Genomic DNA, 17,226 nt, shown 5'->3' with positions numbered 1-17,226 from the left:
GGGGGGGGGAGGGTGGTGTTAAGGAGTATTAGTATTGGTCTAGGAGTCCTTATTAGTCTATGTTTAGTTTTCTTGCACCTCAAGTCATGTGTAATATATATATGCCCCTTGGGCCTTCAATAAAGTTAAGTTGCTTTCCTAACAGGTGGGTCACTGAGTAGCCGACTAACTGTCCGATTCCCCTATTAATCCCCTACTCGCCAGCCAACCGAGCAGTTACCAGTAAATGATCTCCTTAATGTTGCAACCAACTCATCAAATCTCATGCTTATCTTCTGCAATAGGCATGCTAATTAAACAATATCTTTGTCTTACTACTATATGCAAATCATAGGTTAAGATGTAATTTTGACGAGACACGGCTTGCTTTGGAGGCCAGGAATAATGCCCTTGAGAAACTGCAACAGTCAATGCTTGAAAAAGAGCAGGTACGTACATGTATAAAAAGGGCTTAATAATTTCTCGTTGTTTGAATTGTGGGAAATGTGATCATGTTCTTAAAACAGAAGCGAACATAATCAGTCACATGATCTTGAAGGATAAAAGAGTTGCAGGGGTATACACTTCGAATTCTGAAAATCGTATTAGTACTTCATAGGAGTAAGTGCCAACTGCCAAGATCTCCTACAAAGGTGGAAATGGGGGATAGGTGATGCTGAATGCTGATCGAGTGAAAATAATTGCGTGTTTGGTTGTGTTGCTGAGATTTGTTTAGTTATTTCTCATACTCTGAGTATGCTGAAATAACCAAACAAGATATTAATGTATGCGTACCTTTGGATGTGTATGGTTGATGCTCATGGTCGGAGTTAACAATAGTTATTCTGATGAGCTAAAATAATCTGAAGTGGACTAATGTGATGTCTATAAAGATGCTAGAACAAATCCAAAGATCAATGCAGTCTGCGGAAGAAAAGAGGCATGCATCAGTTTCAGAGCTTTCTGCTAAGCATCGCAAGGTAAGGAAAGAGAAGCAGGAAGGACATTTGTAAATGTGAATATGCAAAAGTATTAGTATTTAGGGTAATCCAATCTGGCTTCTTTCTTCTCTTAAGCAATTAGAGAGCTTGGAGGCACAGCTAGCTGAGGTTTCTGCAGAGAGGACAAAGGCATCCAAAACTATTCAATCACTGCAGGTATTAATTCGAGTGAAAAGTTATCTTTGTGCAGCATTGTATCATAGACTAAGTTATATCCTGTGTCTGCCACTTGAGTGTTTTCAAACATTACTGTTTTCTTATGTGATACGTTGTTGTCAAAGTATTCTCTAGCTGAAGAAGATAAGCCTCAACATGCTGGGAATAAGAGGTGGATTAAATAGAACATCCATTGTCTATTGGAATATTTGATTTATAGTTAAACTGTTCCAGATGGTACTCGCGGAGAAAGATTCAAAAATAACCGGAATTGAAGCAGCATCAACCGGTGAAGCTGCCCGGCTTAAAGCTACCTTGGAGGAGATTAAAGGCGAGCTTACTCATTTAAAGGACCAACATGTATGTCAGCCTATCTTGTACCAACTCTTCCCATTGATAGTTTTTAATATATTAGACACCAAACTTGTAGGTATCTTCAATATCAATAGCACATATGCTGATTATTATCTTGTGGAAACAGTGAGCATCCAGAAATTGTGGTAAAAATACTATTTATTCACATATGCTGATCATTTTTAGTGGTTAGCCTAAGTTCAAATTTTGAAACAGCTATAGTTCACAAGAACTTGCCATGTTACTTCATGTTCTGTCCATGTAACCTTGTTTCTGAGTATACCTACCTGCCTGGCTTGATTTAGTTTCTGTCTTGTAGATTAACTCACCCTATGAGTTTGTTCAATCAACTTATTAAAATGTCGAGTAGGTAGTATTTTTTGTCACCATGCATCAGTAGAATATTTTAGACTTTAGTTAACTTCCCCTTGAAACAGCTTTTACTGCTGTATGGTTAACACATTTTTTTATGATGTCTTGGAGTTGGAGGCACTAACCAAAATTGTCCCAACTGATAATCATTCAGGAAAAAGAAAGACAAAGCTGGGAAGCCGAATGTGAATCCCTTAGAGAAAAATTGGAAGCATTGGAAAGTGCGCGCTTTAGATCTGAGATAGAATCTGCCAAATTTAGAAGTAAGTCTGCCCCAAACTTTCTATTTTAATTTTGGAGTAATACATTTATACAGATATTTGGATATTCTGCAGATCAATTGGAATCAGAGTTGTCAACGCAAAATCAATTGCTTCAAAACAAAGATTCGGATCTAATTTCTGCGAAGGAGGAGGTGCATTTTATTTTAAATCTTATCTTATCCAAAAGTTTGTACCTGCACTGGAAGCTTTCTGTCCCTACTTCGTAGAAGTTAGGTACTGATAACACAGGTCCTACCTCCTGGCACCACCATTGGTTCTTAAGTCGGTGACAACATAATACTTTATCCGCTGTGGTTTGGATTTGCTGCGAAGGTCGTATGGGTAGTTTGGTAGAGGAGACAGACACCCAGTTTGGCGATATTTATAATAAGTTGGGGATGGAATATATAAGAGATTACTGTAGCGGAGACCCTGGCAGTATAATAAGTAGGAACCCAAATTCCCCACCCAAGTGAGCTAGGCTCACTTCTTTAGAAGAGATTTTTGGTGCTTGCCTTGTAATTATAATGCTGACTCTTTTGTATGGATATAGGATGCAACCAATACACTGGACTCTTTAACACGTTCAAACTTCTAAGATATGGATTCATAACACTGTAACTAATTGACTTTGTTCATATTCCAACCGGACTCGTCTTGGTTAACACTTCCTAACACGTGATGGTTGCACCAGTTAGCTCTGCATGTCTGGGTATTTTTCTTGATGGTATGTTCCATAGTTGATAGCTCTGATAGCCAGAGTATGAGTCCATAACAATATAATGCATTGTTGCCTCATGCATTGCAAGTTGGTTGTGTTCCAAATGGTGGACCTGAGGACTTTCCTAGGGTTGCGGTTTAGGATGGAGTACAGAGGCAGTAACACAATAAAATAAACATGGAGTTCCTCTGAACTCATCAGGTAAGTACTTAATTAATAGTATAAGCTGCAATATTTCTGTTTGGACCGAAGATGGCGACCTGTACCAGTTCTGCAGTTAAGAGGTCAGCCAAGAATAGCAGAGCTAGCCGGAGTATAGGGAGAAGCATGTTTGGATATGTGTTTACAAGGGTTTATTCACAGATAGGCTGGTAAAAAAAGGTAGCCGGAAAAGAGGTGAGTAGAAGTTGATGAAATGTCTGTCTAGTATAACTTTAATAGGTAACAAAACCTGACAGTGCCTTTACTATGAGAGATTGAACTAGTGAGGAACCACTGTGTCTATTTTCCTTAGTGTTCTGGTTATGCGATGATTCTTTTTAAGCCTAAAATGGCATAGGATATATTATTGACCCAGTTATTACGACACTGCCTTGTGTTTAAAAGCTTCACTGACTTGCAGATGCGAAGACATCATTTAAACATGCTGTAACTAGCACTTATGACAAGAACTCAAAATTTAGCATTTTAAACTTTGCAGATCAGTCGACTAGAAAGTGAGTTTTCCGCGTACAAGATCCGTGCACATGCACTTTTGCAAAGGAAGGATGCTGAGTTGAGCGCAGCTCAAAATTCAGATGTTCTTAAAGCACATGAAGAAGCAATAAGAGTATGTCATCAATTGTTTGGTAGATGTGTAATGTAACCAAATATGTCACAACTTATTTAATCAATCACCAGTGCTGTAATGTAGGAAGCTGAAAAGGAGGTGGCAGCTGCCTTAGAAGAACGAGATGAAGCGATCCAGGACCTTCAAGTTGCTCAATGCAGGCATAGTGAAGAGATTGAGGCAAGGTATATCAGCTTAACTTCGTTGATGTTCTTAAATTGAAATGACGTCCATAACTAAAATGGTTATGCTTCCGGAAATTCTTCCAAGATACTACTTGGTGGTTACTGAATTACTCTTTAGTGATCTAAAACGTCTTATATTTGTTTACAGAGGGAGTATTATTTAAAAAATGAACTAACTTCCTAGCCTGTGTATAGTAGTAGCCCACCTTGTTTGTAATACTACTAATTGTGACAAAAAAATCCGAATGGTATTCAGAGCACTACTAGAGTCGCTTGACTAATCTATGAGTCAGTACTTGGGTCTCAGCTGGACATCCTGACTCGACTGATTGGACTAGTCGAGAGTTGTTGACCTGTTGGCTGTTGCTGATTAGTCAAGTATAAGTAGTCGCTTGACATATTGTGCTGTGCACGGATAGAGTGTGTTCATGTCGGTCCGTGCCCACTCCGAAGGGGATACGCCTCCGATCGAGCCCAGGGGATCAAACCTAATGCGTTCAGTAGTATCTTGTAAGTAGCAGACTAGCAGTATGTAGAGATGAGCAGTATCTAGCATGTGCAGTGCGTACATGTACTCATATCAGCTGTGCGACATGTACTCATATCAGCTTCTTATGAAGTTATGATTCGCTTCTGGGTTCCGCTTGAGCATGTACTTTCTTACAAGTGCCTCTAATAATCTGATAGCAAGATGTTTTTTTAACGGAAATAGCAAGATGTTGTGCTTCTGGTTCAGTATGTAGCCATATACTGTTGTTCCCTCCTCCAGTTTTTTACTGTAAAAGACCAGCAGTGTGGTATTTGTATCAAGTATGGTCTTATGACTGGCAGTCGACCAGTTGAGATTGGTCATAGTAGTCATCATGAGTCGAGACTACTTTAGACACTTAGACCTGTCTGCCTTGGCACTACTCCTGTAAGCTGATGCACGGTGATACCATCAATTTATTTTCTGCAAGCAGTTTTTAGTTTGAGAAACATTTTACCTTTACTTAATTTCCTTCCAGGGATTTGGGTCTTGCGGAGTTGGACAAAAAACTGAAGAATGTCATGAAAAAATTAGATTATGTTACCTCTCAATTTCTCTCAGAAAAAGAATCATGGGAGAAAAAATTGGCAAGTGTAGAGGAAAGCTGGAGATGTAAGAGGACTTCAGTGTATTTTCAGAATTCTTTCCCTTTCTCTTTAATGAGGTTCGTTGAACAAATGTATGAACATGGATAATGCAGTAAAATGTGAGTCTATGAAGGGTCAAAGCAATGGCCATGTTGAAGACCACCTTCAGAAGAACCTAGGGGAATGGACACTGAAGTATGAGAAATTGAAGGTTGTTTCCTGCCCTGTGGCATGACTTGTATGACTGAATGTGGTCTTTCCATTCAGTATTTTAATATATTCTTGATTTTTTTAGGAAGAGCATGAATCGTTCCGTGATATTTCTGATAGAATGATTGAAGAGAAGGAACGGGAGATAGCTAAACTTCTCAATGCAAACAAGGATCTTCATCATTCTTTAGAGGCTAAAGCAGCAGTGAGTTATTCTATTAAGCCCATTCATTGCTACCTTTGTTTGCTATATTGAAGCAGGAAAAAGGGAATGAATGGTGGGCACTCCCTGTTATGTTTGTTCTCACATGTTTTTTCGTTTCTATGTACTTGTTGGAAATTCATGTGCAACAGCTAAGAAGGACCCACTGTTAGCTGGTGATTTGCATCATTCATAAAAAGTCCTTTTTACTCCCTTCAGAGTATCGATGTTGTTCGGATGACCCCAAACATTTTTTGGTTCACTTTCCTTGTCCCAAGTTTTATACCGTTCCCTTGACCTCTCATTTTGCATGTATTTTTCATGGCACCGTCTTTTGTCCATGTATCCATCCAAGGCTCAGCCTACAAACACCGTCTTTTGTCCATGCAGCTCAACGGCAGAAGTTCCTCTAAATCACACAAATGAACATATTAACCATCAGATTATGCCACACGAGATCCTAGCAATTGGATTTATTTTTCTTACTCTCTCTCTCTCTCTCTCTCTCTCTCTCTCTCTCTCTCTCTCTGTGATCGAGTGGAACCACATTCTGCTCTCTGATCTCGAGTCTGAGGAAAACCGGAGCCTTGCGCACCTTCATTGTTGCCTCCGATCGAGAAACTTCCCCATGAACCTAATCTGGTTGATGCCCACATTCCACAAACAGGTCTAGGTTCTCACAAAGAGGTCTAGTCTCTCAACTCGACCGTGTCCTTTCTGACGGAGCTGAAGCCGCCACATGGAGGAGAGTGACCATGTAACTGTGAAGTGAGATTGACGCCATCGTCGCCGGAGTCACAGCAGGTGTCTGTTTCAGGTGCACTGTTGGATGAGTGATGTGCGCACCAATGGCGTAGGTTTACTTGGGGCGACTCCAAGTGTTGAACAAAAGACAAGCACAGCCATTTGTTTTGACACAAGTATTCCAGAGACTTCACATTCTAAACTTTCGACTGTGCTACGGCTTGGCTCTTTCTGCTTTGAGGTTTCGCCGATGGAGCCGAAGAAGGACGCGGTGAAGCCAAACTTTAGAACCCCTCCAAAGTGCACTAATATTGGTAGTATTTCATGTCCGGTGAAGTACTTCCAGCGTGCAAGCAAATAAGGTGTTTTTTTGTTTTAAATTAGTCATGTGTGATCAGCGTGGCCGGATGATTAATTAGCTTCCTAATTAAAGAATACTAGAATACAAGGGTCCACATACAAGTCGTGCTAGTTTGTTTTTTTCTCTCTCTCCGAAGGAGAGGATCGCCGTGTTTGTTTGAGATATCGAGTTGGTTACTAGTTTAGGCCCTTACGGCTGGTGTGACTAGGATATAAAAGGCAGCGTCGTCAGTTTTGTATGCAGATTAGTTTGGGAAGATTGATTTTCTTATCGAGAGTTACAAGAGAAAAGTCCCGGGTCGGGGGCGTCAATATTCTGAGTTTTTGCGATCCTTGATCGGGGATTGTTGCTGCTGCGCTGTCGTGATTAACCTTGGGTTAATTTCGATGCAAGTCTAATCCTTTGGTTTCATGCTATCTCCTTGATCCAAAGGCCAATTCTTCTTCTACGTCTGCTATCTATTTTTTATCCGACCGTCGTTGCCGCCGTTCTTTGTTGTTTTGCCACTACCGTGAAGGATCGGACCAACCAGCGACTCGTCGTCTAGTCGAGTCTTATCAATGAGGAATCGATGGAGATTCTGATGTTGGGCTTAATATTTCCTGGGATTGAAGGAGGTGGCTGGCTGCAAGTTTGAACCAGTGTTGCAGATCTGGCATGTGGCTGCCAACTCACCACTGGCGCCAGATCTGCAATGGGGATGGAGATGGTGCCGGTGGTGCGGGCTCCAGCAGTGCCGGAGCCAGCTGGTCTTTGGAGCTTGGGCAAGGCTTGTGGCTATGTCAGTGCACTTTTTCCAAGAAACACTATCTTCAACCTAGGTGATCATATGACTCAAATTCCGTGAAGTCACCAGCAACATGTTGAGATGCACCAGAGTCGAGCACCCACTCCGGATCAGTTCTGTGAGCAGCTATTGTGGCCTTTTCAGTGTTGCCTTAATTTGTACAGATAAAATGAGCCAAACTTGGAAGACTAGCGTCCTCCTGGCTATCATGTTGTTCGATCTCACATGTATCCTCTACTTCCTGCATCGCTTTGCCGAGGGGAAACAACAAAGCACACGTGTGCTGTCACATACTTGCTGCACATGTCCACAGCAAACCAACGCCATTCGCCATCGCCTCCTCTGCCTCGTGCAGCTCACACCCGCCTGGCACATGTGTCCTCTTCAGGTCATGGTCTCTTCCTAGCCTTTCATCTCCTACACGCCTTCCTCTTTCCTCCTCTGCGTCACATGAACATCCATCATCCAGCCGCACCGAATCCATGACCTCACCACCTGCCATCTTCCTCCCAGGCAGCCACACACAGCAGCTAGCCCTCCTCGAATAACTGCATGCAGCAGCAACACCTCCAACAGAAGCAGCAGCAACACAGGCACCACCAGCTCCTACTCTACACTTCAAGACAGCAGCAGCAGTAGTTCAGCCCTCAGGAGTGCAAATCAGCAGCAGCAGCAACAGAAACAGCAGCAGCTCCTCCTTTTTCTCTAATCAGCACAGCAGCAGCAGCAGCTCTTAGCAGATGCCCTCAGCAGCAGCAGAACCAGTCGCACTCAATCTTTCCTTCTCCACTGTTTTCTTCTCCCCTTCTCAGCAGCTCCAGCAGTTCCTCACACACACACCACCGCTCCAGCAACAAGAGTCAAACTCAAGCCACCGGAGAAGAGAAGAAGAGGAAGATGTCGGGCCACGGCCACCAGTGTTCCCCACAGCTCGCGTGCAGCCACGCCGTGCGCTCCTCACCAGCCGCCTGCCCGAGCTCGCCTGCTGCATGCCGCAGCTGCCCCGCCGTCGTGCAGGTCCGCCACCGCCTTCCCCCTTCCAGTAGGGCCCTGCTGTCGCCAGCGACTAGGCCGCCTCCTGGTCCGATACCATGTTAAGAGAGGAGGAGAGGCGTACCCCGTGGCTTCAGTGTGGTGTAGCGGCGTTTAGCTCCAGACAGGATCGAGTTCCTCTCCTTCTAGCTCGAATACCTCTCTGGGGTATGGACCTGGGCCTCTTGGGCCAACAGTGATGTGCCACACATTCAACAGTTTCAGTTTTGAAAAAAAAAGCTTGCAGAGGTGTTGTGCTTTGAATTTTGTATGGGGTTGCTGTTGAATTGTGCATACAAAGGAAAAGGAGCCGAGGGAAGACCAAGGGATTGATCTAACAAAATATACTGCCGAGCAAATAGTTCAGTGTGATGTGATTGAACTTCAACCATGGCCACCATCCTGCAGCTTGAGGACAAGCTGCTAGTCTGGAAAGGGTGTAGTGTTGTGGACACTAGTACGGTGGATGCGGCCAGCAAGAGGGCCAGAGATATTGCAGCAACAGCAGGTCATGTGCTGGGGAAGGAAAGGAGAAGAGTCCTTTAGGGAATGACATTGTATTAGGAAGTTTAGGACTATGAGTCTAATTCATTAGAAGTCATATTGTGTTAGGAAAGGTCAATGGCCTAAGCATCCACTATAAAAGGATGACATGTATCTAGGGTTAAGGCAAGCAAGAACAATCAATCTTATCTCTCCAGTTTATTCTCTTGTCCCAACCTATGTCTACCCAATTCGTCGCAGCCATGCCGTCTGGCTATCTTCAGCATGGTAGTTATCCCATTGTGAATCAAGTTCACAACAGTGAGAGTTTCCTTCTCATATTTCACATTGCAATTACTTGCGAATATATGGAGTTATGTTTTGAAACTGCTGATGAGAGTACTGTATTGATGCTACAGGTCAGCAAACGTGACAATCAAAGCCCAGGTAATTGGTTTTCTCAATACTATATCATTTTCTAATCTCCTTTGTTTTCCCCATCAGTTGAATGGTTAAAATTTGGCACTGTTAACTTTTTTTGCGGATGTTTTGGCACTGTTAACACTATTTGTATTTGCAGGATATGTTAAACAGGATGCACTAAGTATTGAATTGGCTGAGCAGCAAATTCTGGTAATGTTATGTTTCAAATAAACTATTCTCTTAAATGTTCAGTAGGAAATTGTTAGTAAAATGTTGCAAAAATCTAGTGGATATTATCAATTTCTAACCACTGTTCCTGTACTTGGCTATACGAGTGGATTCTCTACCCAGTGGGTAGCTAAGCACGACCTCTATATCATTGGATGTTCTCCATCTCACATTGGCAACTAACTACTTCAAGGTCTTGTTATTGGTCATGTGTGTGTGCCACGTGGCCACAGAGGTGGGGCAGATAGGTACTGTGAATAGCTGGTCATCAGCTGCAATTTGCATAAAAACGATCAACTAAAATGGCATCAAGGGAAAAATATTCGAATAAAACTTTGTCAAGAATCTATCACACAGCTTAATCAAATTGGCTGAAGAATCCATCACATATTCACACACAGCTAATCCAATAAAACTATATTGAATTCATGCACTATCCAATTACTCCAAAAATCCAAACTGATAGAGAACGGCGGGCAATATATTTCAACACAAACCAGATCCACAGGAGCAGCCACGCAAGGGTTACCAGCATGGTTCCACAAGCTCAGCCCCTGCCCCCCTAGTCCAGGACTGCTGCTGAGCCTTCACTCACCAGGGCCTCATGTCAGGACTGTACCTGTCTCGACAAGGGCCTGATATATTAGTGCCGGTTCAGTTTGTCCAAGCACCTATCAGCCGTCGATCTACGATCTAACGGAAGCTTGAGCCGCGTACTGTCTCGACTTGGGCGGATGTTGGCTGCAGCTCGTTGGCTTTGTATGGCAGCTCAATATTCAAGTGGTCTGATCCGGTCCCCCCCTGGTGTTGGACCTCAGAACCTGTTGGAAAATGTCAGGTTAAAGGTTTGGCCCGTACCTCCCTGGTAGGGTAAAGGGTAACATTTAGGTTCTAGGTTCGGCCCTACCACCTGCAGCTTGTGCTGGGAGCACAATACACCAGTACAGCAGCTTTGTGCTAAAAAAGGGGAGTGCAACAACTAAATCATGACCTGGATTAAGGGCGAAAGACAAAACAAAGAAGGCCACAGGGCTAAAAGGGGCTTGTGCTGAATTTAGAAAACGAACACCTCATGGTCAATGGCATCTTTCTGCTCTTGGCTTGCCATTTGCATCCCGTGCCGGTCGATGTCAATAGCTATGGGAAAGACTTGCAGACCAGCGAGAGAGGAGAGGCGAATTGGAGAGGAACCAGCAGGTGGGCGTGTCGGTGGGAGAGAGGAGAGGCAGAGATGGTAGAGGAACCAGCGGGGACGTGCCGATGGGAGAGAGAAGAGGCAGATGGTAAAAAACCTGCAGGGGGTGTGCCAGTGTGCTTACTCCGGTGGCCGGCCGGCTACCTGTGATCTGCATCTTGCGACGGTGGCGGCGGCGGCTGTGTGTTGCGGATGTGTGTGTGTGGCTGGGTCATAAGGGTTAGTCCCTACTGGAACCTACTGGTTTTGCGAGCCAGAAGGTTACCCTATTGGTAACAAACCCAGGTGCAGCTCACCAGGGCCAATGGGCCGAACCAGACCACGTGAATCTTGAAAGGCAGCACCGATGCCATCTTCCTCTCCGGCTCACACGAGCTCCAGCAAACTCCCAAGAAACCGAAGTCCGAGCTAGTTACATGTATTTAATTGGACATTTGATCTGTAATTTTGCACCCTTGTGATGATGTCCTAGTGTTTTACCCATTCTTTCTTTTCAGTTACACATTCAAGTTATAACACCTCGCTAATCAACAATACTTTGATGAAAACGGGTAACAACGGGGATACGACATCTCACAGTTTTCAGCTTACAATTGTGTACATTTCAGCTTCTTGCACGGCAACAAGCACAAAGGGAAGAAGAATTGAGTCAGTCACATAGGCATATCTTGGCGCTTCAAGTCAGTTTCAGCTTAGCAGACATTTTCGGTGGTTCTGTTCTTTCATTTTTGGTGTGAACTAAATTTGTTCTTTGCATTGTTCAGCAAGAAGTTGAAGATCTTGAGCGTGAAAACCGTCTTCATGATCAACAGGTGACTTTGAATCTTTCCCTTTTCACACCTAAATTAGTTGTGTAGCTTTGATTGGATGTGCTGATTAATTTAAAAACACAAGATGATCATTCTAGTCATGGTATGTTAAATATGATTTAGTTTTGCAAATTGTGTACCGTATTTTCCAAATATAGTGTGGTATGTGTGTTGACTTTATTCATGGAGTAAAATCAGCAAAACTACATGTATAATGAACTGTCACAAAACTGCGCATTGAAGGTTTCATTTCACTAAACTACACATGGATGGTGCCTGCTAGTGAGTGTATTGTCATCAGTCACGGGGTGGGCAGGGCAGGGCAGGAATTGAAATCAATTATCTACGACCATATTATAACATATAGTTTAAGGGGGAGGCAGCTCAGGCTTTCCATATAGTTTACGTGTGAGGCAGCTCAGGCTTTCAAGGAGAGGGTTACTATGGAGGACTCTTGGGAGGAAGGAGGAGATACAAACAATATGTCGATTAAGATGCCGACTTGCGTTTGGAAGGTGGCTTCAGAGGAGTTTGGGGTAACCAGGGGAAGTCAAAGCGAAGCTAAAGACACCTGGAGGTGGAACAATGATGTCCAGAAGGCTATTAAGGAGAAGAAAGATTGTTTCAGACACATATACCTGGATAGGAGTGCAGACAACATAGAGAAGCACAAGGCGGCAAAGAAGACCACAAAGCGAGCTCTGAGTGAAGCTAAGGGGTAGGGCATATGAGGACCTCTACCGACATTTAAACACGAGGGAGGGCGAAAGGGACATCTATAAGATGGCCAAGATCCGAGAAAGGAAGACGAGGGATGTCAAACAAGTCAAATGCATCGAGGATGGAGAAGATCGACTTCTGGTGAAGGACGAGGAGATCAAGAATAGATGGCGACAGTACTTTAACAAACTGTTCAGTGGAGAGACTGAGAGCTCCGCCATTGAGCTGGACTACTCCTTTGATGATACCAACATGCGGCGAATCCAGGGAGGCTTGAAAAAGGATTAAAGGAGGCAAGGCGATGGGTCATGATTGTATGCCAATTGAGGTGTGGAGATGCCTTGAATACAATTAATATGGCTAACTAAGCTTTTCAACCTCATTTGACAAACAAGATGCTCGAAGAATGGAGGCAGAGTATATTAGTACCAACCTTCAAGAATAAGGGGGGTGTTCAAAGTTGTGCTAATTACCATGGAATTAAGCTGCTGAGCCATACAATGAAGCTATGAGAGTCGTCGAGCACCGCTTAAGAAGAGGAGTGACCAAAAATCTGTTTGGTTTCATGCCTGGGAGGTTGACATGAAAGTCGTTTTGTTGGGAGATACAAGGAGCAAAAGAAGGACTGCATATGGTGTTCATTGACATGGAGAAGGCCCAAGGTAAGATACAGTGAAATGTCATGTGGTGGGCCTTGGACAAACACTCGTCAAAGTGTTCGAGCAAGTGATGGCGACAGTGATACTTACAAAGAGCATACTTTGTTGGTGAAGTCCCAACAATGTGCATTACCTTCATCAAGGACATGTATGATAATGTTGTGACAAGTGTTCGAACAAGTGATGGCGACACTAATACTTACAAATTAGAATAGGACTTCACCAACGGTCAACTTTGAGCCCTTATCTTATTGCTTTGGTGATGGATGAGGTCACAAGGAATATACAAGGAGATACCCCATGGTGTATGCTCTTTGCGGATGACGTGGTTGCTAGTCGACGATAGTCGGACAAGGGTTATTAGAAAGTTAGAGCTATGGAGACAGACTTTGGAATTGAAAAGTTTTAGGCTTAGTAGAACTAAAACTGAGTACATGAGGTGCAGTTTCAGTACTACTAGGCACGAGAAGGAGGTTGGCCTTGATGGGCATGCGGTACCACAAAAGGACACCTTTTGATATTTGGGGTCATTGCTGCAGAAGGACGGTGATGTCGATGAAGATGTGAGCCATGGAATCAAAGCCAGATGGAGCTACTGGCGTCCTCTGTGACAAGAGAGCGCGACAAAAGCTAAAGGGCAGGTTCTATAGAACGGTGATTCGACCCGTGAATTTTTATGGCGCAGAATGTTGGCCAACTAAAAGGCGACATGTCCAACAGTTAGATGTAGCAGATATGCGTATCCTGAGATGGATATGTGGCTTCACAAGAAAGGCCTGATCTGGAATGATGATATATGTGAGTTGGGACTTGGGGTAGCACCAATTGAAGAGGAATTTGTCCAACATTGTCTGAGTGGTTTGGGCATGTACAACACAGGCCTCCAGAAGCGCCGGTGCATAGAGGAAAGATAAAGTGTGCTGAAAATGTGAGGAGAGATCAGGTTAGAGACATGGGGGGAATCCGTTACGAGAGACTCGAGGGATTGAAATATCACCAAAGAACTAGCCTTGGACAGGGGTGAGTGGAAGTTAGTTATCCACAGGCCAGAACCATAACTAAGTTTCGAGATCTCATGGGTTTCAATTCTAGCCCACTCCAACTTGTTCGGAATTGAAAGGCTTTGGTGTTTGTATGTCATAACATACCACAGTTGATATAGAAAATAATGGTCTCATAAACAAAGTTTCTTCAATTCATGTCACAACTTTTTTGCGAGTTTGATTTAATTGTCAAACATTGCCTGTCTCCTAGTTAGCTGGAGTTCTGATTACTGCAATAATAAAACAAGCAGAATAAAAAGCACAATCAACATAATTGAGCTTGGCATGAATTAGCCTCAGGTGCAGGCAAAAGCCAAGTGGTTTTAGTTCTGTGGAATATGACCTTCAATAAGTAGTTTTCTGAATAAAATCTTCATTGTATACTTTTGTGACAGTTTTCCATTATATGTGTAGTTTTTTGTGGAATTAAATCATATTTTTATACTGCTGTTCCTAATTCTGAAGTACCACTCAAGCCTATTTGTCTCCAACAGTAGTTCTGCAGTAACTATTACTCAGTGTGCTGCACTCAAGTGATATGGAAGTCATGCTCCTATATTATCTGTTCCTTGATGCTGTTCTGGTCAAATTTTATTTATCTAACTAACCTTGCTGAAACTGATAGTGAAAATTTTGGTATTAACTGTTGTCACATTATTCGTGTTGTGATTAATTTTCGGGTCATTATTCTTTGTGATACATTCTTAGAAGTATGAAAGATGTCCTATTCTTATTTTATCACGTGAACATTGGAGTGCAGTAGGCTAATAGAAGCTTTGTCTCTAGGCCGTTAAGTTGCACAATATTCCTTGTTCTGTGGGATTCTCGTGGAATCCAGCGATGGGAGTCAGTGAAGTCATGAATACGTAACAACAGTTTATGTACATGTATTGTGTACTGTTTAATCATTTATAATTGATTGAACTAGACACATGCTTCCTGCATTTCACAAAATTATGTTCATATAGTTTGTGCCCCCTTCCCCTTTTGCTATTCGGTCAATGCAGTGATGAGTTGAATAAAATACAGAACTAAGACCTTATATTTATCAAAAATATCTTTCACCCTTTTTGTGTTCCGATGAAATTTGTAATCTTTACATGACTTGTTATTGGTGCGAGGCCTTCAGTTGGATGCCTGATCTATTGAAATTCTGTATTTCAGGAAGCAATGTTGAAGGCTGAGCTTCGGAATATGGAGAGATCACAAAAGCGAGAAGGAGTAGATATGACATACCTAAAAAATGTGATCTTAAAGCTTCTTGAAACAGGTATCTGGAACTTTTTATTGCTTATTTTGCTGTTGATTGGCAGATGATATGAAACATCGACTTGGTATCTTTTACACAGGGGAGGTGGGGGCCTTGCTGCCTGTGGTTGCGATGCTACTACAGTTCAGCCCTGACGAGGTACTTGTGTACTAGTATATATAAAATGTTTTATCTTAGTGTCCTAGCTTGTAACCTCTGATATGGTGTTTAATTAGTACTCCTTCCGTCCCAAAATAAGTGTCTCAACTTTAGTACAACTTTGTACTAACTACAAGACACCTATTTTGGGACAGATGGAGTACAAATTAGCTCTAGAAGGCCTTAGATCCTATATTATTCTTTTTTTTGAGAATCGATCCTATATTATTCTAGCACATGGTTAAGTTACTCAAATATTAAGGTCACAGGGAAGTGTTTTATTCGGATAACACTGTTAAACATCATGTGACATGTCTATAGTGTAGAATTGGAGAGTACATTCTAGACTGGACAGTTATAATTCCTATAGCATAATATAGATATTAAAAGCCACACTTAGGAAAACCCCATCCTTCTCAAACTTGTACTCAGCATATAAGCATTAACTAACTGTCATTATGATTATGGTAGAGTTGTTCATCTAATCACCTTGAACAAGGACCTGGGTCTATCATCTATGGATTTCTGCTTCCATCCTGCTGACATGGGTTCAGTTTTGGGAGTGTTTTTTTTGTTGTTGTTACAAGTACTAAGAATTTATCTTGCTTCCATGCCCGGTATAAAGTTTTCAATGATATCTTGGTTGGAAATTATCTGCAACAGGAATGACTGTTATAAGACTGATATTAAAATACCAATTATGCCAAGTTGACATTCTTAACCTTGGCAGCTCAATAAATGCCAACATGGCGTCCTCTCAAATGTCGCTTCCTTACCAGCTACAGCATTGTCAGATGGTGGATCGACACCAAATTCATTCTTTGGAAGATTCACATTCTAATACCGGTGCAAGATGTTGGTTTTGATTATCCATATTTTAGCAGAGGTAGATATTTACATTCATGGGGTGATCCAAAATCCCAGCGATTTTACTGATTGTGAAAGGTGACATTCTTTTGTTTGCATGCTTCTCATCTCTTCTTACCTTTCGTAAAGTAGTGTATATTATATAAATAGAAAACCATAACTATCTATATATGTACTTTCAATACAAGCATTCATTCTCAAAGGGAACATTATTTTTGATTTCTCGCTCTGGATATTTAGATTCAAAGACATTGCACTACGAGACGCCGACAGATCCTGGCTTAATTGTCTCTCCTCTAGTCTTGATCCCCTCTTGTAATGTACTCCCTCTGTCCCAATGTAAGACGTCTTACATTATGGGACGGAGGGAATACTTCCTTACAAAAACGTTTTATATTATGGGCCGGAGGGAGTAACAACTATGAGCGGTAATATATTCAGGTGCGGAAGCTCTCTCTTCCGGTGACCGTTCAAAAAAGGGAAGGTAGTCAAAAAAGGAAAAGAATTAGTGGGATCCGCAGGTCATGGTTTTCGTACAAACTGTCGTACATGTATGAGCATTCTAGAATCATGCTAATTTGGAAATTTTAGATTTAGTGGTCTATGTGTTTTTTCTAGAATGAGCACTGAATACTAGTAAAATTGCAGTATTATCATCTTTATGATTAGTCTACGACCGACCTGTTTAATATTGAACATACAATTATATGATGAGGGAAACTTGGTTCTGTTCTAACACTTCCACCATTCCAGAGTTGCGTTCATGGGCTTATAATTTCATCCACTATCAACAAAACTTGGTTCAAAACCAAACAGGAAGACGGTGTTTAGCTCCTAGGGTTGCGTTGGCGATGGCAATGGATTCAGGAGGCAAGTGTCACTATAGCAGAGTCGGAGTCGCCGTGTTGGTACAACTGTTGACAAAAATAGCTTCAACCATAGATGAAAAATGCTTCAACCGGCTCCAACCATCCATGTCCAAACCGGTGCCGCCAGGTGCTGCGACCGTCGGCATGAGACCTACACCATGTTGCAACCATTTGGGCATGGAGCTGGAACCAGTGACGTGAGATGCTGCA

General features: G+C 42.5%; 1 protein-coding gene across 1 annotated transcript in view; it reads left to right on the top strand.

The window, feature by feature from the left end:
* Positions 1–16,371, top strand: part of LOC119354408 (protein GRIP-like) — a 26,052-nt gene extending 9,681 nt beyond the window's left edge. Inside the window, exons 4-21 of the mRNA XM_037621142.1 lie at positions 335–428; positions 873–959; positions 1,056–1,136; positions 1,371–1,496; positions 2,017–2,125; positions 2,198–2,277; positions 3,547–3,675; positions 3,760–3,860; positions 4,868–5,001; positions 5,090–5,187; positions 5,272–5,391; positions 9,215–9,242; positions 9,376–9,428; positions 11,250–11,321; positions 11,406–11,453; positions 15,037–15,142; positions 15,222–15,280; positions 16,011–16,371. Of these exons, the coding sequence (XP_037477039.1) occupies positions 335–428; positions 873–959; positions 1,056–1,136; positions 1,371–1,496; positions 2,017–2,125; positions 2,198–2,277; positions 3,547–3,675; positions 3,760–3,860; positions 4,868–5,001; positions 5,090–5,187; positions 5,272–5,391; positions 9,215–9,242; positions 9,376–9,428; positions 11,250–11,321; positions 11,406–11,453; positions 15,037–15,142; positions 15,222–15,280; positions 16,011–16,121 (1,636 nt within the window). The 3' untranslated portion in view covers positions 16,122–16,371. The remainder of the gene's footprint in view (positions 1–334; positions 429–872; positions 960–1,055; positions 1,137–1,370; positions 1,497–2,016; positions 2,126–2,197; positions 2,278–3,546; positions 3,676–3,759; positions 3,861–4,867; positions 5,002–5,089; positions 5,188–5,271; positions 5,392–9,214; positions 9,243–9,375; positions 9,429–11,249; positions 11,322–11,405; positions 11,454–15,036; positions 15,143–15,221; positions 15,281–16,010) is intronic.
* The last annotated feature ends 855 nt before the right edge of the window (positions 16,372–17,226 follow it).

This window comes from Triticum dicoccoides, chromosome 2A (assembly GCF_002162155.2).
Source record: "Triticum dicoccoides isolate Atlit2015 ecotype Zavitan chromosome 2A, WEW_v2.0, whole genome shotgun sequence".
NCBI lineage: Eukaryota > Viridiplantae > Streptophyta > Magnoliopsida > Poales > Poaceae > Triticum > Triticum dicoccoides.
Note: the sequence above shows the minus strand (reverse complement) of the source record. Positions and strands in the feature narration are given on the sequence as shown.